Source organism: Oculina patagonica, chromosome 13, assembly GCF_052425735.1.
Source record: "Oculina patagonica isolate OP01 chromosome 13, crgOcupat, whole genome shotgun sequence".
NCBI classification, from domain to species: domain Eukaryota; kingdom Metazoa; phylum Cnidaria; class Anthozoa; order Scleractinia; family Oculinidae; genus Oculina; species Oculina patagonica.
Window position 1 is genome coordinate 7,107,771 of NC_135770.1, and position 21,895 is coordinate 7,129,665.

The 21,895-nt window shown below is 40.6% G+C and overlaps 3 protein-coding genes across 3 annotated transcripts; all 3 read right to left on the reverse strand.

Annotated features, from left to right (window-relative positions):
• Positions 1 to 3: 3 nt before the first annotated feature.
• LOC144634978 (carotenoid-cleaving dioxygenase, mitochondrial-like) lies at positions 4 to 7,757 on the reverse strand. Its single transcript, XM_078494027.1, has 3 exons — positions 7,614 to 7,757; positions 2,592 to 3,120; positions 4 to 1,414 (listed from the first exon to the last, which is right to left on the reverse strand). The coding sequence occupies exons 2-3, from the start codon at positions 3,097 to 3,099 to the stop codon at positions 402 to 404; spliced, it is 1,521 nt and encodes a 506-aa protein (XP_078350153.1). The 5' UTR covers positions 3,100 to 3,120; positions 7,614 to 7,757; the 3' UTR covers positions 4 to 401.
• Positions 7,758 to 12,342: 4,585 nt separating this feature from the next.
• On the reverse strand, positions 12,343 to 15,813 carry LOC144636908 (uncharacterized). Its single transcript, XM_078496109.1, has 2 exons — positions 13,807 to 15,813; positions 12,343 to 13,754 (listed from the first exon to the last, which is right to left on the reverse strand). The coding sequence occupies exons 1-2, from the start codon at positions 15,554 to 15,556 to the stop codon at positions 12,343 to 12,345; spliced, it is 3,162 nt and encodes a 1,053-aa protein (XP_078352235.1). The 5' UTR covers positions 15,557 to 15,813.
• A 91-nt stretch (positions 15,814 to 15,904) lies between these two features.
• On the reverse strand, positions 15,905 to 21,037 carry LOC144634976 (carotenoid-cleaving dioxygenase, mitochondrial-like). Its single transcript, XM_078494024.1, has 3 exons — positions 20,738 to 21,037; positions 18,811 to 19,329; positions 15,905 to 18,027 (listed from the first exon to the last, which is right to left on the reverse strand). The coding sequence occupies exons 2-3, from the start codon at positions 19,319 to 19,321 to the stop codon at positions 17,006 to 17,008; spliced, it is 1,533 nt and encodes a 510-aa protein (XP_078350150.1). The 5' UTR covers positions 19,322 to 19,329; positions 20,738 to 21,037; the 3' UTR covers positions 15,905 to 17,005.
• Between the last annotated feature and the right edge of the window lie 858 nt (positions 21,038 to 21,895).

Genomic DNA, 21,895 nt, shown 5'->3' on the forward strand with positions numbered 1-21,895 from the left:
TGATGCCTTTTTAAAACGTTTAATTTTCCCTTCATTATTGGCCAAACTTGCTTGTTAAACACTCTTCGGATCTAGCATTTAAAAAAAAAAATAGTTCTTAAGGTTTGAGCTATAACGCGGAAACAACCGCTTCAAAGGATGAGTACTTTAGTTGTTGTTATTATTGTTGTTTTTCCCCACAATCAAAACCACCTATGTTTAACATAACCTCGAACACGACTGCGGATATCAAAAGATAACACTGCAGTTCTTTCACTGATTCCATTAGTTCGTTGACAAATATAATTAGCAAGAGGAGAAAACCTTGCTTAAATAAAGTTCATGCGTCACTAAACAAAAAGCATTCGAGTTTTAACCTCGCTAGATAAAAATCGATGCAATCATTGTCAATGTTCTACTAGCTATTTGAAAAAGCCCGTATGAAAGCTCATTGGAGTAATTCCTTTCACCGCGCCTCGCCCCAGTTCCTTGAACTCCTTCGCGTCCAGAACTAACAGGTAAGTGGTCTGGTCAGGGATGTTGATCACGCATGACATCACTACACCGTCATCTTCTTCCTTCCCATCAGGTGCTTTGACGAACACAGGCTCCGAAGCAAATCCTCCTGGCTCCTGCCATGTGACAAACTCCTTTGTCTCAACGTTTAGCTTGACCAGATGACTGAACCACTTTTCCTGGTCAGCTCCGACGCCATACACAAACTTGTACGGCTTGCCATTATTCTCCGCGTCGTTGAACCTCGGGAACTCCATTCCAGAGTGCAGCAAAGTGTAATCCATCCCGTTTGCTCCTTTTCTGAGAGGTGTTCCCTCTTTCACATCTCCGAGGTCTTCCAGAGGAAGCTCGTATCGACGTATATCCGGGACGTCAAGCTTCTTCTCGCCAGGCACTATGGGGGATCGCATATTGTGCAAGTACGTCTGCTCGATAATTGAGTGGTCATGGAAACAGGACGCATCCAGGTAAATCTTACCATCTTTTTCGAAAGCGTTGACCTGATGGAACACGAAAAATGGATCCGCTGTGAAGACGCCAGCGTAGGTCCCTTGTTTTCTGTCGACCACATGAAACCTGGAGCGCTGTTCCGGCTTCCACTGGAACCACTCAGCGACACTAGAATCTTTGAGTTTGTGAATGAACGCTTCCCACAAACTCAAAACCAGAGGTGTTTCGGGAACGACCACATAGTTCTCAGTGATGCAGAAACTGTGAATATACGCAACTCCGCTGGCGGGTGGGATAGAGTAAAGCAATTTACCCCCCTCTAGAGGATGCTCGTCCTGTTCTCCCTTGGAGGGTGGTATTTCTATGATGTCGTAAGTGGAGTTTTGGGCATGCGTGACAGAGATGTTGATAATTGACCCATCTTCTGTTTGCTGTGGATGAGCTGTTGTAAATTTGATCTTAGCATCACCTGGTAGATAAAACAAACAAAATACTTGCGGTAAAAGGGTTAAATAGGAATGAATACGAATTACGGAATGTTTCGAATTCTTATCAAAATTGCGAATTATCGATGGGATTATATATTTCATAATGTATTCCTTAAAAAGAGTAAATATTTTAGATTAACGTTTGATCTTCACACAGTACTGACGTCATCAACTAAACTGTACCACATGAAAGTGCTGCTCCATTGAGCTTTTAGCTTTTACTTGAATGGACACACACAAGGATTTCACTCAAAGAAGTTAGAACCACATTGAAAAGCACAGTAAATGGTACCACATGGAAGTACTGCTCACTAGCTTTCACCTCTGCAATGGTACCCGGTCTTACACAAGGGTTAACGTTTTATCCACAGGCTAAAATCCACCTTGTACAGCATGATAAAGACGATGAACTGTACCACATGAAAGTACTGCTCAATAGCTTTCAGTTATTAGTTCAAATTATGGCCATTTCTCAAATGCAATAAGAAAATTTAGACTGATCTTCACGTCGATAATTCGCCGGTACCCATTTACAGAAACCTGGATGAGGGGCACTGTTGAAGTATAGAGAAAACAACAAAGTGCCCCAGCCAGCGCTCGAGCCCAGACCACTCGATCTGGAGTCCAAAACACTAATTAATAAAGCTACCGCGCCTCCCACAAAACTAAATACCCCGGGGGGGGGGGGGGGGTGCACTTTCATATATGAGCTATATAGGTATGTGCCGCTGTGAAGGGTATGTTTAGTCTGGGATAGAGTATAAAAATCAGAGAGTTTTGATCAAGCATAGGGTATCACTTACCGGGAAACTGATCAGTTATATGACCAATAAAGTCCAGAATACGAATAGTAACTCGAAAGAGAAAGAAGCTCTCCTAATAAAACGTAAAGAAAATCATCGCGGCAACGTTTTGGACAATGGTTTTCCATTAAAAACCATGACAGTGAAACAGTTTTAAAAAATGCAAGTCTGGGATAGGGTAGGGATTTTTGGCGTTTAGTCTAGTATAGGGTTACACAATTCAGCTAAACATGGTCTGGTATAGGGTAAGGGTTACAAAGTCCCAGCGGCACACCCCGACCCAAAAATATACATAGTCCCCCCCCCCCTCCTCCCCCCGGACTAAATATCAACTCGATATTAATGGTCTTTTTACCTGGAAACTCTTCAGCAAAGTTGACTTTCCTCAAAGTCTCCAACGTCTTGGGATCAATCTCAAATATGATGTTGGAATCAGCCGCTGCATAGATTTTGTCTTTCATTGTGTACACGCTGTCAAAAGCATTGTCAAAAGGAACTTCATCTATAGAAAACTTCGAGACGAAACGAGAAAATATATTCTGGCACGGATCCGGAGCAACGAATGAACCGAATTCCAGATGAATTGCGTTTGTGCGTTCTCTGGTGTCCGCGTAACTCTCGCTTCGCACAAACTTGTTGTTGTAGGTCACGTGACCGTCTTCTATGTGAAAGCGGTGCAAAAGTCCCTGGCCATCAAACCAGTGATTGAACGAAGTGTCGCCGCACTCAAATCTACCAGGCCCATTCCTGATCAAAGTCCCGGTCAGCCATGAGGGGAGGTTACCTTTCACCTCAGCGCTGATTGGATCCGGCTGTTCTTCAATCGACTGGAACAAGGGAGAATAGTCTTGTACAGCCGTCATGACCTTAAAGTAGCACCGGCTCTGTAGGGATGAAGAAAATAGTCACTCAGTGCAAAACTGGCCCTTATTTAACACATTTAAATATATACCAATGAAGATAGCTACCAGAACTAAAATATTGTGACCGAAATGGTCCCCTAAAGGAATTCACTGCACTTTTAACCAAAATGTAATCTCTCCGGGGATAAGACTATTCAAAAGGGTCACTTAATAGCGACTCACGCCAAAGCAATAAATGCTGTTATTCTGTAGTAAATCGGTTCGAAAAGAGAAAACGTGTAGACACGTCCTTCCACATGCTAAAGGTCTGGTGAAAAATAAAAAGGAAAAAAAAAAAGAACAATAGTGGCCGAGAGAGATGGTCTCTTACCAGCTCCCCCCTCCCCCCCCCCCCCCCCCCAAAAAAAAAAAAAAAAAAAAAAACTTTTTACAGCAAGGCGCCCAAAAGTGTGACCACTTTTAATTTATTCGCATTCTTTTGTGCAAATTTAATCCAATCAGAAGTCAACTGCAAGCTATCCACGGCTTTTGATTGGATTAAATCTGCACGAAAGAATGTGAATAAATTAAAAGTGGTCACACTTTTGGGCGCCTTGCTGTAAGTTGTTTTACGCAAAGTAGAGAGAAACTGAACTAAAACGTCACAGTGACCTATCACAAATCACAAATCACCCTATTTTAGCGTTAATCGTGTGCCAATCACGTGCCATTCACGTGCTGATCACATGCCAATCACGCGTCACGTAGAAAACTGCGTGTGACTCGATGCTTGCATCAGTGTTTTCTTCAGAGTCATGCAGACTAACCAATTTCAAACACGATGGTAAAGTTACATTTCGTGACTCTCGCGATACAATAATTCTGAATGTTTTAAAGCACATATTGTAAAATCAAAAATAACCAGTCCTTTAATTCAGTTCGATGTACGATACAGATCAATAAAGTATCCGTGGCATACTAATGGTTTTCCCTGGTTTCGCAATCTTTTAAGACATCTAATACTCTGCCTTATAATTCCTTCCTTTCGACTTATAATAAGATTTTTTAGAATCTCCTTTGGGATATCGTTCGGAAAACTCGTTGGAATAGAAAAAGCACATTCTAAAGTGTTAGAAACTCAAGCTGAACGGAAAACTTTGTACTAACAATAACTTTACTAACAATAACGTGTGTTTCGCAATGCTGTGAAAATCTATAAATAGAGAAGGGAGAGCTGTCACTACAAGAAGCACAAGACGGTACTGCGTGCTCTCGGACGAGACATGTAACAAATCTTCAGGGCTGTTTCCTTTCCTGAAATCCTCATGATTTCATAAGACAAAAACCATTGGCTTAACTAATTTTTGTTGCTGTTTTTTTTTCAAAAATAGAATTCCCTCAAATGTACATGAAGGGAAAAAAGTTCTGTAGAACTGTTTATTTCAGACCCTCGTGTTAGGATTACTCGGTTCCAGTAAAAGCTACAGGCACCTTATATGGTTTTCCTTTATCACTGTCCCATTTGTTTGAAAAAAGACAAAATATTCAGTTGAGAAATTTCGAAAGACTTGACGAGCTTCATTGACCTTCACCCCGGCCTCAAAAGAAGCTATATATCATATCACAGATTGCGTATCTTGAAAAATAAATGTAATTTATCTCACAGAACATAAGAAGACCTGTTCCTTTCTCCAGTGTTGTTTTTCCTCGGTAAACTTTTATTTTGTGGCTTTCCCCAATTATCAGTAACTTTGCATATCACAAAAAAAGACCCGATATATACCGTGATATGGGAAGTACACATAACTGCCGGTTTTCCGCCGTTTAACATGGGTTTTCCTGAAATATCTCGTTCACATTTCAAGCAATGCAAACACTCTCTGCTCACCTCATAAAATATGTTTTGGAGTCTTTTGCAATTTTTTTTGGTGAGTTTTGGGTATGTTTTAGATTAGAATTTGAAGTTAAGAATTAGTGGAGTTTAGACAGGCCTTGATCATATTTGCTAATATGAAGTCACCAGACTCTTTTTATTACAGTTTTAAGTTACTAATGTGCCTTCTGTGTGCTGACTTACCACACTTAACTCGGCTCTGCAAAGCTTACGCAATAAATTAAACCCATTGTCTAAATTTTATCTCTGTAGATTTTCAATTCTATTATTGAATTTTCACCGGTGGTAGTAGTCTCAAGATTTCGCTTGACTCCCTTATAAAGTTTTCTCATCACTTTGGCCAACCTCTTTCAAAACAAGAACTCCAAATTTTGGAGAATCGTGGCAAATCGTGACAACTTTGGCAAATCGTGACGGGCACACATACCGTCGCTGTGATTCAGTTACTTTAAACCTTTGACGAACACAGTTTTTGCATCACTGCGAGATAGAAAACGCAAAGCCTCAGCAGTTACTGAATGTTTAGAATGATATTATGCATACAGTATGCTACATCATGTCATTTATGTTTGGATAGCCACCTCTAGCTGGGTAAGATTTATAAAGTCGTGGATGACCTTCAGTGCTCTGACAAAAGTAACATTACAAAGACTTCTTGACTGACAGAGCAGTTCGTATCGAGTCATAAATCTCACCTTTCTGAAATAAGTGTCAGCTGTTCTCGGCTATAGCCGTCCGTATGTGGGTCAGTGTCATTAAAATCATGTAAATTGTGGAAATCTCGTGACCCGATGATCTCGGTTTACGTCTACAGAAACTGACGTCATGTAATATCCATAAAAGGCCTCTGTTGACAACTGTCAATCTGGTAAATTAATTAACTGGTGATTGATAATGATTGCCCGTTCCCAGACAAGTCTTACTTGTAACTACTGTAAAACTGTTTAATTGTGGTATATCTCAGAAAGCGAGGTTTCCTTTGTGTTATATGCATTTTACAGTAGCAACACATTGCACATTTGAAAACTCGCGAAAAAGTGACGGGACGAAAAAAATAAAGATGCCACAAAATCACATGGAGTATGCGCAAAATTAAATGCAAACACATGCCAAATGAATTTGCACCTTAATCCCTCTACCTCTACTCATTACAGAACGATTGTGTTTTTTCTTCTTCCATGGTTCTACAGCTCGAACAGATGAGTTGTATTACAAATATTTACATTTCAACTGGACTAGCAGTTCATTTCTGTACAATGCAATTTTACATGACCCAGCAAAGACAAAAATATAAACTCGGTTGGTATGTTTTTCTTTTCAACTCTTTTAGTTGGTCTCGTAAAAGCTTTGATCTAGTCAAGCATGAAATAAATTCTATGCGAAAATGTCCTGAACGCAAAGATCAGAAGTTTCGGCTACAAATAAGGAGGAAATCCAAAAGACCTGTCATCGATATGCTGGGATAAGCTGTGAGCTGTGATATTGCTTGCTAAAATAATATCATGCTGCGATGCAAGCTGTAAGAAATCGGCAGACAAGGCTTATCACGAGGAATTACGCAAGGCTGCCACACAATGTTCCGTATAAATTATTCTTCGAATATTGTATATATTTCAATAATATGCCAGTAAAGAGGGAAAAAAATGGAAGCTTTTGTGACTAATTTTCTTTCAGTCTGGTGGGTCACATTTTTGGGTCCTCGAAAAATGTCATTCGCTAGTTCGTGACGCAACGCTGCAATCAACTGAGCGCTGCGTGACGAGAACAAACGGTGTGGTGTGAATTTTCTCATATTCAGTTGATACCAAAATTGGATGTTACGAAAAAAAAAGTTGTGAACAGTTGTTAACCCAAAACTTATTATTTTTTATCGTATATATTTCCTTCTTGCGGTATAGTTAACTTTAGTGAAAGGATCTGTAATTTGAAATGGACTAGCCAATTTCGCATTACAATTTCCCGCATTGCGTAAGTTGCGAAATATAATTTGCATACCGATGAAAACATTACTCGAAACTTGCATTTAAGCAATGTTCTTGACAGCCAAGGCATAACTAGTTCTTTACACCAATGGTTAGTTGAAATCCAATGATTAAGCTCGACAAGGGGATAGCAACATAAAAACTTTACGAAAAAATGAGCCGGGAGCGACCTTTACGTATCTACGTGATATCGTATTGGTATTTTATAAATTCAGTTCTTAAATTTATTTGCAAACATTTCGCCTTTATACAACCGCTCACTTTCCTCGACAAAGGGAAAAAGGCACGAAAAAAAGAGGTCATTCGAAACTTAGATATAGTTGAACCTCTTGTGGCCATGTTTCAATTCGCGAGCCCCTGACTGGGAACGAAAAATTAAATTGTTTATACGCAAGAAGGGAATTGCAAATTGCTCGCGAATTATTCTATACTGTTGCCGCTATATTCAACACTCTCTTAAACATATTGAGTTCTTGCTGGTTGAAAGGAAGAAAGCTACTAGAGTTATCGAAAAGTAGTGAGATATCGTGCGTTTGTACACGATCGATGAAAAATTGAGGTAGGATTTACGCAGATGATTTACGAGAACTGCCTTCATGTTATAACATGATTTTTACGACCTCTCGTGCGTCGTAAAGAAGAGTAAATTAAAAGCTCACCTTTCTATACAAAGTATGGCTGTCGTTAGTGCGCTTCAGCAGAGCCAGACATCAACAAAACATTCCCTAAACAGCCAAAACCTAACCGGTTAGTCACACTGAGCTGACTGAGTTCTGCACTGCGTACTGGCGATCGGATTTTCACTATCCACGTCATGTAATAGCAATGTAATAGTCAACATACGACGGTCCGCAATGTGTACAAAGGAGCTTACCAGTTCAGACACCGTCAACTAAACTGCCTTCCCGTTATCCACTTTGTCTTCCCGTATTTAGGATTCTTTCAGTTTTTTAACCCTATTCACACCGGGCTGTTTAAGACCTTCTCAGACCGGGTTGGGGGGGGGGGGGGGGGGGGGGGGCTTTTTCCAAATCTGGGAAAACATGCCTGTCAAAATGCCGTTGCCTTGGTAACGTCAAATTCCTGACAAATCATCCAACCCCACCAAATTATTGCCAGATAAATTTTAGGAAAACTCAGAAAGTTTGGCAGCGTTTGGTTTAATCTTAAAAAAGTTATAAGAGTTCAAAGTCATCGCGGGCCTCAAAAGCCCCCCCTCACCCCCCCCCCCCCCCCGGTCTGAATAGGGTTAATCCTTGTGTATGGTCTGTCTACAGCTATTACGCAATGGAATTAAGTTAAAAAAATTGTCTCTCGTAGTTTAGTTTATATTCCGAACAATTCAGAGGTAGTGGGGGTTGCCCCAGTGCACTTACGGCTGTGCCATGAGTGTATGATGTCACAAATCTGTAAACCATGCAACGACCAATTTAACACACAAATGCAAATTGTAGCCGGATCTTGGTGTAAATCAGGATCGGTATTTAAAATGTAAGACTGATCAAACAGCTGAAAACGGATGTGTTATATATTATATTGGCCCATTATTTCAGATGGACAAAGCCAACCTTCATTAGGGGCATTAATGCAATCATAGTCACTACATTTGTACCATGCCACAGAAAATACAGCCAATCAGAATACAGGAAATCCGTTGTATATTCGACGGTATTCAACCCAATCTTATATCGTGCGCTGCGATCTTATCCTGGACGACATTCAGTAAGCGTATTTTCTATGGCATGGTATAAAATAGTTACACATAACTTTCTCGTGGTATACTTAGTATATAAACCCCTTCAGGCGGCTGGTCTATTGAAGGATAATGCCCGAGGCTAAAAGATTGTCCGAAAAATAAACAGTTGGCCGAGAAGCGAAGAAGGGGTTTATTTATTTTATAACCCTCCGATTAAGTTCTACAACGCGCTTTATCGTAGCAATTTTATAGGAAAAACCTACTGCTACTGTGATAAACCCGGCGTAACTGTGGTTGAAACAAATGTAGTGAATTGGTTGACGTGAGCTTTTAATTCTGTGATTTCATTAAAACACTGTTAAAAGTTAGAATTGAATAAGGTGACTTCATTCGTTTGTTTTGTTCTTGCCTACAAAATCGGGCGACGGATATCAAATCGGAAGGGGTATATTCGCTGATACCCGTTGTCCGATTTTGTACCACGTGATACGTTTTATGAGCGCGCGCAAAAATTACTGGGTGGGTTATAAAATGGAATATCCCACTTGTCACTTTTATTTTCTTGGTGTATACCGAGAAGATACTAGTGACTCGTGGGATAATTCATAGTATATCACTCGAAAGCATAATTAATATTTATCTTTTGAAGGCTACGCCATCAATATGGAATTCTCGGCTCGTGTCTAATCAGTCGTCTCACTCGGGGAGATGGATACAAGCGCACTGTGCCAGAGGGTTTCTTTTCTTCCAGGCTAATATGTACGTCGCGCCATTTTTTTAGTGACTTGATTCCGCTTGATTCCTTTTTTCGACGTTAAGCAAAAATGGTAGAATAGGGGTTAGTAGACAAAATTTGGATCCACATATTTGTAAACTCTCAAGGGACTTTTTTAATTTCTCAAGGGACTGTTTTAATTTCTCAAGGGATTACTTTCCGCTGTGGGTGATCACTTGCGATTTCGTGGAAAAAACGTGACTTGTCACATTTACAAACGTTATATGACAATTTTAAAAGTGATATGTCAGCTTTCTTATCTCAACGCACGTGTTTCTGAAAGGCGATCTATAAAAAGCGTCGCACAAACAATGGATTGCGTAACTAAAACACGAATAAATAATCACTAGCACTTACATCGCGTTAAGAGCAATGTTGCATGAATCAGCAGTCAATATAAAGGGGATCTCGAAACTATTCAAAGACGTATCCGAAGAAGAACTAACAAGGCCCACCGGAGAAGTTGATGCCTTAATAGGCTATGAATACGCAGACTTCCACCCCTCAAAGGAACAAAGTTCTGGGCATCTACTTTTATTGAGAAATCAGTTCGGACGATGCGTAGGTGGAACACATCCAGTTCTGAAAGGAATCAACGAAAAGTCCTTCATTGGAACCATACACGCCCATCATGTCAAGATGGCAAGAATCGAAGATTTCTACAACATGGAGAATCTCGGAATACAATGTATGCCTCGTTGCGGTGGATGTAAGTGCGGTAAATGCTCACTCGGAAGCAACGCATACACAATCAAAGAAGAAAAAGAATTAACATTAATTGAGAAAAATTTGAGCTATAACACAAAAGAAAAATTATGGACGGCAGAATACCCTTGGATCAGAGACCCTTTTGATCTCCCAGATAACAGAAGAGCAGCATTCGGCATGCTTATATCAACCGAAAAACGACTTTCTAAAAACAAGACACACGCTGAAATCTATCAACAACAGATACAGGACATGATAGATAGAGATGTCGCTCGCAAACTTACACAAGAAGAATTACAAAAATACAAAGGACCTGCGCACTACATCTCACATCACGAAGTGTTAAAGCCAGATTCCAAATCTACACCAGTGAGAATTGTCTTTAACAGCAGTGCCAACTACATGGGTCATGTGCTAAACGAATACTGGGCTAAAGGACCCGACCTTTTAAACAGCCTTCTAGGGATCCTCATCAGATTTAGAGAGAATGAAACAGCATTCATTGGCGACATCAAGAAAATGTACCACACAGTCAGAACAGGAGTGATAGAACAACACACACACCGCTTCCTCTGGAGGAATATGGATGTAACTAGAGAACCGGACACGTATGTTATTCAAAGAGTTTCCTTTGGAGATAAACCTTCTGGCACTATAGCAACTGTTGCACTGCGAAAGACAGCAGAGATGGCTAAAGACAAATACCCACAAGCATCAAATCTACTCATAAACAATACATACATGGATGACATCATTAATAGCGTTGACAATGTTGAAACTGCCAAAAAACTCACGAAAGAAATGGAAACCATTTTGAGTAACGGAAACTTCAAAATAAAGGAATGGATATATTCATATGACAATATTGCTCCAGACCAGGACATTATACCAACGGACATAAAAACAGCACACGAGAAAGTACTAGGTGTTGTATGGAATCCAATTACGGATAATTTCTGCTTCAAAGTCAAGCTAAATGTCACACCCCACAGCAAGAAACGACACCCTAAACCAAATCAAGGAACGACTACTAAAAATCCCAAGACTCTAACGAAGAGGCTAATTCTATCACAAGTCAACAGTGTTTATGATCCACTCGGATTAGCGAGTCCTCTGATTGTCAGGGCAAAGATTCTTATGAGACGATTATGGATTCACAACCCAAAATTGGATTGGGATGAATGACCCTATACCCGACGAAGATCACCAAAACTGGAATAACTTCTTCCAGGATCTAAGCGAGATGGAAAAAATTCATGTCAATCGATGCACTAAACCTAAAGAAGCAACGGGAAATCCAATCCTCGTAATATTCTGCGACGGATCTAATGATGCATATGGCGCATGTGCTTATGCTAGATGGACACTTTCTAATGGAGACCACGAAACCAATCTTATCTTGTCCAAAAACCGCCTCACACCTTCCAAGAAACTATCAATCGACCGAATAGAGCTCTGTGCAGCAGTATTAAATAAAAGATTAAAAACCACAATTACCGAACAATGCAGGTACCGTTTCAAGAAATGTTATCACATCACTGACTCTCAAATCGTTCACTCCATGATCCAAAAGGAATCCTATGGATTTAATACCTTCGCAGCAGTGCGGGTGGGAGAGATCCAAGAAGGAACCAACACGAAAGACTGGTACTGGACCGAAGGTAAATACAACATTGCTGATTGGTTAACGCGTGGTAAAAAACCAACTGACATAAATCTCGACAGTAACTTAAGAAAGTCGGGTCCTTTCTGCCAGTTACTGTCGAGATTTATGTCAGTTGGTTTTTTACCACGCGTTAACCAATCAGCAATGTTGTATTTACCTTCGGTCCAGTACCAGTCTTTCGTGTTGGTTCCTTCTTGGATCTCTCCCACCCGCACTGCTGCGAAGGTATTAAATCCATAGGATTCCTTTTGGATCATGGAGTGAACGATTTGAGAGTCAGTGATGTGATAACATTTCTTGAAACGGTACCTGCATTGTTCGGTAATTGTGGTTTTTAATCTTTTATTTAATACTGCTGCACAGAGCTCTATTCGGTCGATTGATAGTTTCTTGGAAGGTGTGAGGCGGTTTTTGGACAAGATAAGATTGGTTTCGTGGTCTCCATTAGAAAGTGTCCATCTAGCATAAGCACATGCGCCATATGCATCATTAGATCCGTCGCAGAATATTACGAGGATTGGATTTCCCGTTGCTTCTTTAGGTTTAGTGCATCGATTGACATGAATTTTTTCCTCGTACTAATTCCGAGAATGTCATCACGCTCTCACCAACGGCTACTGTAATTGCTTTCTTAATCGATTTTATAAGTGCCTCTGATGTGCCATTTTGCCATGGAGCGTCGGCAGACGAGAATATCCATTGAAGGCCTTGTGTCACTCCGAACTGTTTGAGTGATTCTTGATCAAAGTCCTTTATTATCCTTTTTAATTCTTCATTGGCTGATACAAGTTGGGGCCCATTGTCTGAATATAGCTTTGACGGATAACCTCTTATGGACACAAAACGTCTCAATACCATCAGAAATTTCTGTGTGCTGTAATCTGGTGAGATATCCACATGGACAGCTCGAGTAGTAAGACAGTTGAATATTACACCGTACGCCTTTCCCGTCATTCTCTTCTTTACTTCATCTTTAATCTTAAAGGGTCCAAACAAATCAAGAGCTGTGAAATGCCATGCTGGCGCTGGTTTCAGTCTTTCGATGGGTAACTTTCCCATCACTTGTTCGCTAAGTTTTTTCTCAAGTTTTCTGCAGATTACGCAGTTGTTTTTGATGCTTTTAACCAGTCTAAGTAATCGAATTATCCAAAATCTTGATCGAATTTTACTAGCTGTGGATAGTACTCCAAGATGGTCTCTTTGATGAATGTGTTCTGCGTAAAGTCTAGAAAATCGGTGTTCATAAGGTAGTAAGATGAGCTCTTGCTTGTTGTAACTCATCTCTATCCATCGTTGACCGCGTCCCCCCACTACATATATTCCGTTGTCAGATTTTCGAGGGCAGAGTCGCTTATATCTTCCTCCTTTGATATCTTCATACATTATCTTTTGTGCATGCTTAATCCAGAATAGTTCTGCATCTGCGATGTCTTCAGTTGTCAGTTCCTTGGTTATATTTCGGAATGATACTCTTGGTGTTCTCTTGTATAGTGCTAGTATTCTAGCGGTCACTCTTAATAATTTCTCAAAATTCGAGTATTTGTTGATATTAATTCGGTCCGCAAGTGTGTTCTCTTTAGCGAGGCTCGTTACATTAATTGACGCGAGAACCTTTAACGTGTCCGGCAGTTGTCGTTGTGCAGTTGTTTCCTTTGATATAGGCCATTCGCTTTCCGGTAACTTAAGAAAGTCGGGTCCTTTCTGCCAGTTACTGTCGAGATTTATGTCAGTTGGTTTTTTACCACGCGTTAACCAATCAGCAATGTTGTATTTACCTTCGGTCCAGTACCAGTCTTTCGTGTTGGTTCCTTCTTGGATCTCTCCCACCCGCACTGCTGGAATGGGGGAGGTTATCTTGTCGATTCCGTAAACGTCGAATACGACTGTTTTGCCCTGCTTGTCAATAAGTGGAAGCTTGTACTTGAAGGTGTCCACATTTTTACTTTCTCCGCCAACTTTAATAATTGACAGCTGAGTTTTGATACCCTTAAGGTTTTCCGCCCTTGCTTTTGCGTTTGTGATAAAACATAATGACGCTCCCGTGTCCCACAACGACGTTTGCAAATCCATTCTTTGTAGGTATCCTTTGTATTTGGAGTAAGCACGTTTCAATTTCGTTGTTATTGCATACACTTGCAGAACCGCTTGCGGAAGCGATGACGGTTGGCAATCCTTTGTCCCGTTCTTCTTCGTGTAGTGTTTTGTGGTGAAACCTTTTGCAATCGTTAACGCCACAGGGTTTCTTGCTTGTACAGTCTTGAATTCTGTGACCCCGTCTTAAGCAAGACCAGCATGCTCCTCTTTCCTTTAATGTGTCAAGCTTTTCCTGTACTGGCTTTGAGAGATAAAGTCTGCATTCATTAGTCCAGTGATTGGCACCTTCATGGTATAGGCATTTGGTTCTCTTATAGCGTGACGAACTTTGTCCTTCTGGGATGGCGACTTTGTCATTCTTTTTCTCTAGGTAATGAAGAGAGCCCCTTAGTGGGAGGCTGCTGCTTGAGCGTAGCTCTGCGTTTTCGTATTCTATTGCTTGTTTTTGTTCAAGGAGAAATCTTAACAGACTTGGAAACTTGTCTCTTTTATCGACGGGACTGTGTTCGGAGCTTACCAGTTTCGCCCACTCTCTTTTCACATCATTTGGCAGCTTTCTTTCTATTATGCTCACCGAACTCGTTGTAGTTATTTCTTTCTCTAAACCTAACCTTTTCAAGTCTCTGTAACCGTCGTCGATGACGTTGATGAGTTCGACGAATTTTTTACTTTCGCCTTCTCTGATAGGTCTCATGTTCTGGATTGCACACATTATGACGTCAGCGACTTTTGCAGGATCGCCGTATTTTTCGTCCAATCTCTTCCACATTGCATCAATATCGTCGTCGACGCTTTTCACCGTGTCGGTGGGCTCTTTTCCCAGACATGATCGGAGAACATATGGGGCGTTCTCAGAGTTAATTGACGGCATGACTTGTTTTTCAAAGTCTGTTTTAAATTGTGGGTAATTTCTTACATTTCCGTGAAATGACGGCATTTTGATTTTTTCGAGTAGTAGCGGATTGCCTTTGTCTTTCGCGTTGTTATCGTCTCTTTTAGCAGAGATGAATGCTTCGATACGGCCACTGATCTCTTGATGGCGCGCGTGCATGTTTCGAATCCATTCGATTTCCTTTTCGACGTTTTCGTAGTCAAGTAGCTCGAGCATTGTGTTATGTACTGCTTTACAGTCTGCTAGCGCGATATCTAAATCTCTTTCAGTTTTGCGCAAAGCTTCTGGAGTATTTACGTCCTTATTTTGTGATTCCATTGCGTCGTGTGCGTGTTCAACTAAGGTGTCAAATATAGTCCTCATGGACTTCTTTTTTATACTGAATTGTTCCAATAGTCGCCTTAGTTTTTCTTGTTCATGTCTCATTGATTCTTGTTTGTGGAATTCTTCCACTCGTTTCTGCTCGTGCAAGGTTAGGTCGTTGACGTACTGTGCGTGAGCAGTCGCTGCTTCTTCGTACAGTTCTTGTAATTCATTTATCCATGCTTCATTCTGCTCTATTTCGTCTTCGGTTAAGTGTATCATGTAAATGTCATGCTTACCTTCGACAATATTCCAAGCTTCGTGTAAGTCCGCAAAGGTTCTTTTGACCGCATCCATACCTTTGTTATCCTGGATGGACTTCAAGAATTCATTGCGTTTCCTTGTGAATCGTGACTTGGCTGAGGTCCTAATTCTCTTTGCTTCTTCTTTTTTCGCTTCTGCTGCCATTCTTGGAGGATTCACATCGGATTTCGAATGTATCGTTTTTGTGATGTATTTTATTCAACCATCAGTTTCAAACTACACACTCTTGTTACGTCTTCTTGGATTATGTTGCGGGTGTTTCGTGTTCGAAATCCGATGGTTGTCTCCGTGTTTGCTGTTTCTCGTTATGGCCTAATTACTGTTAATTAGTCATTGTTACGTTTTCGTGCGTAGATTCTTTAATTAATTCAGAGCCAATTATCTCATTAATAGAGAGCGAAACAATGCGATAGTATCTACGCAGTTCGAGTGGAATTTCAGTCAAAGACAGCAAAATTCTTTCGTATTTCATCTTCAAATATAGTTCGAAAGCATTCACTGTATATGTGGCTTTTGTTTAATCCTGGGTCTTGATATCCGACCCTCGCCGAGCCTAGACAAAACGCAGCTTGAGTGTAACGATTTGTTTACGCAATGTTTTCTCCGACAGTAGTCGGAAATATCCGTATTTTTTTTTTTCGTGCTTTTTCATGGAGCAATCGTAACGATACGGCCTTGAACACATTGAACGGCGGTCTACCTATAACAATTCAAATATAGCGTCGCAAAAACAAAGCGTCGAACACATATTTTGCTGTTTCATTTGCTAATTTCGCTGCCGTAATCGACTGCCTCGAAAGGTCCTTGCAGTTTTAAAGTATAGAATTGTCAGATCTCGCTGAAATTTGCACTGTTTATTTGTGTAATGTTAAGGAATATGTGTATAAATACCCGGCGCGAACGAGCCATTTTTGACAAAATTATATGGCTGCATTTCCTCCGCGAAGATAGGAAATTGTTAAATTAAACTACAAAGAAACTGTAATGATAAGTTCGAAGAACAATGCACAGGATAAACCTTCGACTCATACTTCATGCAAAAACGTCGATATCTCGAAGAGACTTTGATTTTCGTTTCGTTTCATAGTGTTAAATTTATTCTGTTCACCGTTAAGATATGTAAAAACAAGAACAAGAGCTAATACAGGCATATATAGCGACAGCTTAATTCTTCGATACATTTCCCTTTTCGAAACCTAAAGATATACTAACACTCGAAGAGTTCCAGCTACATTTTCTTCTGCGTTCTGTCCCTGCATCATATCCCTGCGACATATGTCCCTGCAACATTCCCCATTTATTATTTATCTTTACATTATTCATTTTACCTTTATTCTTAACTTGTAAGTTTTTTTTTAATAATATATCGGCATTCTTGGTCAGGCATATAAAACTTCTTGTTGTCGTTGTGTTATAATGATTAATGCAAATGGTTCTTCTGTATACGTTTCTAGATCTGCTAGCCGAGCAAAAAAGAACAAGTTTAAACCTTCAATAAACTTTGCAAAGTTCATGTATGGTTCTCATAACGAAACATGTTTAGGTTTCAACCCGTCTGGAAGTCATTTCATCAGTCTATGCATTACTACAGTACTATATCATTTCCTCCTGGAATAAGCCATGCAATGACATTGGAGTAACCCTTTTCACCACAGCTCGCCCCAGCTCCTTAAAATCCTTCGCGTCCAGCACCAACAGAGAGGTGGTCTGGTCAGGAATGTTGATCACGCATGACAGCACCACACCGTCATCTTCTTCCTTTCCATCAGGCGCTTTGACAAACACAGGCTCCGAAACAAAACCCCCGGGCTCCTTCCAAGTGACAACATCTTTGGTCTCCACATTCAGCTTGACGAGTTGGCCGAAAATCACTTCGTTAACATCTGCCACGCCGTAAACGAACTTGTACGGTTTGCCATTTCTCTCCCCGTAGTTGAACCTCGGCAATTCAAAACCAGAATACAGCAAAGTGTAATCCAACCCGTCAGCACCCTTGTGAAGAGGATTTTCCGCATGTACGTCTCCAAGGTCTTCCAGAGGAAGCTCGTATCTGCGCGCGTCCGCAACGTCGAGCTTCTGCTCGCCTGGCACTATGGGAGATCGCAAGTTGTGCAGGTACATCTGACTGACAATTGAGCTGTCTTGGTAGCAACAAGCATCCAGATAAATCTTGCCGTCTTCTTCGAAAGCGTTTATGTGGTGAAACGTAAAAAACGGCTCCGCTGTGAAGGTGCCAAGACGCGTGCCTTGCTTTCTGTCGACAACATGAAACCTGGCAAGTTGGTTTGCATCCCAGTAGAGCCACTCTAAAAAACAAGACTCCGTGATCCTGCGAGTCAGGTATCGCCACACATTCAGCACAAGAGGAGTTTCGGTAACGACCACATAGTTCTCTGTGAGACCGAAGCTGTGCATATACGCAGCCCCACCGGTGGAAGGAAAAGAACAAAGCACTTTACCTCCTTCTAAAGGACTTTCGTCCGGTTTTCCCGAGGATGGTGGTATTTGTATGACGTTGTAAGTAGAGATTCGTCCATACGTGACAGATATGTTGATCACTGAACCGTCTGGGGTCTGGTGAGCGTGAGCGGTTGCAGAATGTATCGTAGTGTCTCCTAGTGGAAAAAGTAGACAAGTTAGCTTGATAGAAGGGTTGTTTGGGCAACATTTTGACGACCAGAGTGATGCTGACAGATGAAACAGGATGCTTTGTTATCTTTTTAGATCAATTGTTCAAATTGAAATTTGAGATGTTGGTCCAGGTTTGAACTTTGCCTAAATGACTAAGAGCCAAAAAGCATTGCAAAAACTCGCATTCAAAATTCGACAGTACAATGTTAGTTTTATCATTCTCGTTGGATCAGGCCGGGTGGTTTTTGAATCTATTTGAATCAATTATTGCGACCTAATCGTGGATAGAGAGTTGTTCGAAAAAGAGGTGGGGTGTGAAGTTGACCCGTTCTTGCACGAAAAACGGAGAAGGGGGACGGGGCAGAGTTAGTAAGGGGGGGGGGGGGTGGAGGGGCCTGCCTTAGACCTGCTAATGCAACATAAAATTGCATTGATGTTAAAGTTTAAGCTGATCGTAATTGCACTACTTTTAGCAAGAGAGGACTTCTTGTTTTTAGCCAATCGTAGTACAGTTTTTCATGTATTTTATAAGGTTATAATTTGCCTCGGTATCGAAAATATATAAATCATAAATAAGAAAATAAAGTTCTTAGAACCAGCGGGTAGGTCGGGTAATAACCGTTTTCGATTGACTTAATGGTCATCGGATAGTTGTAACGTGTTTGAAAGTGGGACACTTCAAGCACATCAACCAAGATGGTCTAATTAATTCACTGACATGGTAAATGATCCCAAAGATCAATGTCACGTTTACTTAGCTTCGTTACCTGGAAACTCTTTAGTAAAATTGACTTTCTTCAAAGTGTCCAAGGTCTCGGGATTGATCTCAAATATGCAATTGCCGTCGGTTGCTGTGTAGAGTTTCTCCTTCATTGGAAACACGTTAACGGATGTGTTATCCACCGGAACTTCATCCCCCAAAAACCGCGAAAAGAAACGGGTGAAGATATTCTGGCAGGGGTCTGGAGGAATGAACGAACCGAATTCATAATGAATAGCATCTCCGTGCTTTAAAGAATCAGCGTAACTTTCGCTGCGTACAAACTTGTTGCTGTACGTCACGTGACCGCCCTCTATGTGAAAACGGTGCAATAGTCCTTGGCCATCGAACCAGTGATTGAATGACGTGTCGCCGCACTCAAATCTACCAGGCCCATTCCTAATCAAGGTGCCGGACAGCCAGGAGGGGAGGTTACCTTTAACCTCAGCGCTGATTGGCTCAGCTGGAAGCTCGTCAATCGACTGGAACAGGCAAGAAAGGTCTTGTTCTGCGGTCATGATGAAGTCTAGAACAAAATAAAAGCCTTTAGATTTATTTTCGGCACGTCCATATGTTCACTAGGAAACTGGTTCCAACAACTTTGTTTACTCCGTCCCTTCCCTCCCCCCCAAAAAAACAAAAAAACGATATAATTTCTTTGAGGATGCGTGAATCTTTTAGATATCGCTGACCTAAATAGCACAAGCTCTAGCCTTAACAAGAATTAATTAAAGTAATGATCTAACCATTTCTCAATGGCCTTCATGTCACGCACTTTCAAGCGACACAAAGCAAGCAAATTTGACAGATTGGCCTAAGTGGAGCAACTGATGTTACTTTATTTCAAGATTTCGGGGTCGGCAGGTGGGGGGTGCGGAACACTCCAGGGTAACTCATGCGACTGTTTTGGAACTTTAACGTGGCATTTCCGTGGTTGAATGGATCAGATAAATTATTCAGCTTTAGGAGGCAAATAAAATACAACAAATTAAAATTAAAAAAGCATAAAAAATGACTAAATCAGCTACGATTGGTTGTCCAATGACGTTGTCTTATTGGTACCTCTTGAGGGTTAAATTGAATTTAGAGCTAATTTATGACACGGCCAATTGCATTGTAAACATTTTGTTTTTGTCTTTGTACAAAAAGAGCTGCTTCGTTTAATTAAAGACATTAAACGATAGCAGATTGAGGCAGTGGCCTATGACGACAATCAATATGCAAAAATCTCTCAAACATCACAGTTTGAAAGGACACTAATTTGACATTCAATTAGCTGATTTGTCCTCACCAACAGTAAGGTCAAAATGGAAGATTTCGCTTAACTTAAACTGACCAACACGTTCAATTTTTTTTTTTTTTTGGAAATATATTATAAATTGTATTACGAAACTAGCTAACAAGGAGTAATTTATGCATCCAGTCACTGGTAAATTAAAATACGTCAAGGAAACACGGCACAGCGGCAAACACGGTCAAAGAAACTGCAATCTTCGGCGCTAAAGAGATAACTGGATAGGGTACATGTATATAAACAATTAACACGAAAGCAGTTGGCACAAACGACTGCTAGACGGGGCACGTGCCTCCTTGCATGCATGTCCGCGTACAAATGTAAATCACTTTATGTACCGCTCTACACGTAAATGATAATAAAATATCTATAAATAAAATTTTATTTAACTACTCGAGGTCCTGTTTTAATATTTCAAACTTATTCTAGGTCGACAACAGTTAATATCGATAAAACGACGATCGTAGCCTCACTGGGGTGACCATTTACAAACGAATACGTCATCGTAATAACGTTCAGTGTCGAGCGGCGATTTTGTTCACGAAATGGCTGTTTGTTATAAACAATTGTAAGAGTCGATAAGTTCATAACTATGATAACATATGAATAACACTAATAATATTAAATAGTGCGTTCTTACCTTTTTTCCTACGTTGACAGTCCCCTATTGGAAACTTCTCAGACTTCTGTGTTAGTCAATTTCATTGTTGCCCCTTCAAATGCGCTGCGGTAGTGTTCTTTTCACTTGTCACGCAATCTCTCTTCTTTGGTCACACGGTGGCAGACATGAAATCATTTCACGCCACGTAAGTAAATTCAGCAGGTATTTAACCACAAACAAACTCGTGCTTTAACCAGTTAATTATAATACAGGAACAGCAATAATTTAAAAGTCTGTTCTCGCTTTCGATTAAAAAGCTCTTGGAAGCACACGCTTCACTTGATGAGAAACTTATCTATTCGACTTCCTCGTTTTATCATGCTTCCTTAATGAAAATTTTTTCGATCCGACTTCCGTGTCTGATATATAATTTTGCAGAAGGGTTTCGTTTCTTTTTTAATCCTTCTTGAAAAAGGCCTCGTGGCATGTTCCATTATCATTATAGAAGTTCGTACTTTTGATAAGTAACGTACTTGCTGTCTTTGACTATTTTTTCACCTTTGAGAGCACGTTGTTGTTTTTTTCTTTTCATGTTACTTCTGTGTACCCTTGCGTGCAGATTTACTTCCCTTTCAGCGAGCGTGATTCATGTACTTCCTTGTTCGACACGTGAGTCGTCACGCAATCTCTCTTCTTCTTTATCGGTGGATGTTCACTTTGGATTGTGTAGCTTCCTCGATCACTAAAATTTATATAGGAGAGGCAATTAAGTGCGAAATGACAAAAAAAAAAAAAAAAAAAAAAAAAAAAAAAAAAAAAAAAACGGCGGGCACGTGCGTAAGAGACAAATTCGGGTTACAAAAGTGCCGACAACATTTGTCGGGTCCCTTGGGCCCTCCACAACACTTTTACACTGGTCGGCAAAAATCTTCACGAAATTCCCACGGGACTTTTTTCAGCGACATTTCCTCCTGGACTACTTCCTTTAAGCTCCCTTTCTATTCCCCTCAATAATTTCTATTAACCCCCCCCCCCCCCCCACTTTGTGATGGTAAGCATACAAGAAACAATTTTAAGCTGCAAATTATCGACCGTCATCCCTCCTGTACCACAGGATCACGATGCGATTCTAATGACGCGATTTCGGCATTAGTTCAGGTAGACGTAACTCTTCGAACTCTGAAACTCTTTGTAAAA

Bases quoted from the DNA above. Each gene is read 5' to 3' on its own strand.
- LOC144634978 (XM_078494027.1), bottom strand. From the start codon at position 3,099: ATGACGGCTGTACAAGACTATTCTCCCTTGTTCCAGTCGATTGAAGAA. The intron at 1,415-2,591 runs GTAAAAAGACCA...TTTATCTACCAG, and splicing joins CTTTGCTGAAGAGTTTCCAG to GTGATGCTAAGATCAAATTT.
- LOC144636908 (XM_078496109.1), bottom strand. From the start codon at position 15,556: ATGGCAGCAGAAGCGAAAAAAGAAGAAGCAAAGAGAATTAGGACCTCA. The intron at 13,755-13,806 runs GCAAGGGCGGAA...CAATTATTAAAG, and splicing joins GTTTTATCACAAACGCAAAA to TTGGCGGAGAAAGTAAAAAT.
- LOC144634976 (XM_078494024.1), bottom strand. From the start codon at position 19,321: ATGACCGCAGAACAAGACCTTTCTTGCCTGTTCCAGTCGATTGACGAG. The intron at 18,028-18,810 runs GTAACGAAGCTA...TTTTTCCACTAG, and splicing joins TTTTACTAAAGAGTTTCCAG to GAGACACTACGATACATTCT.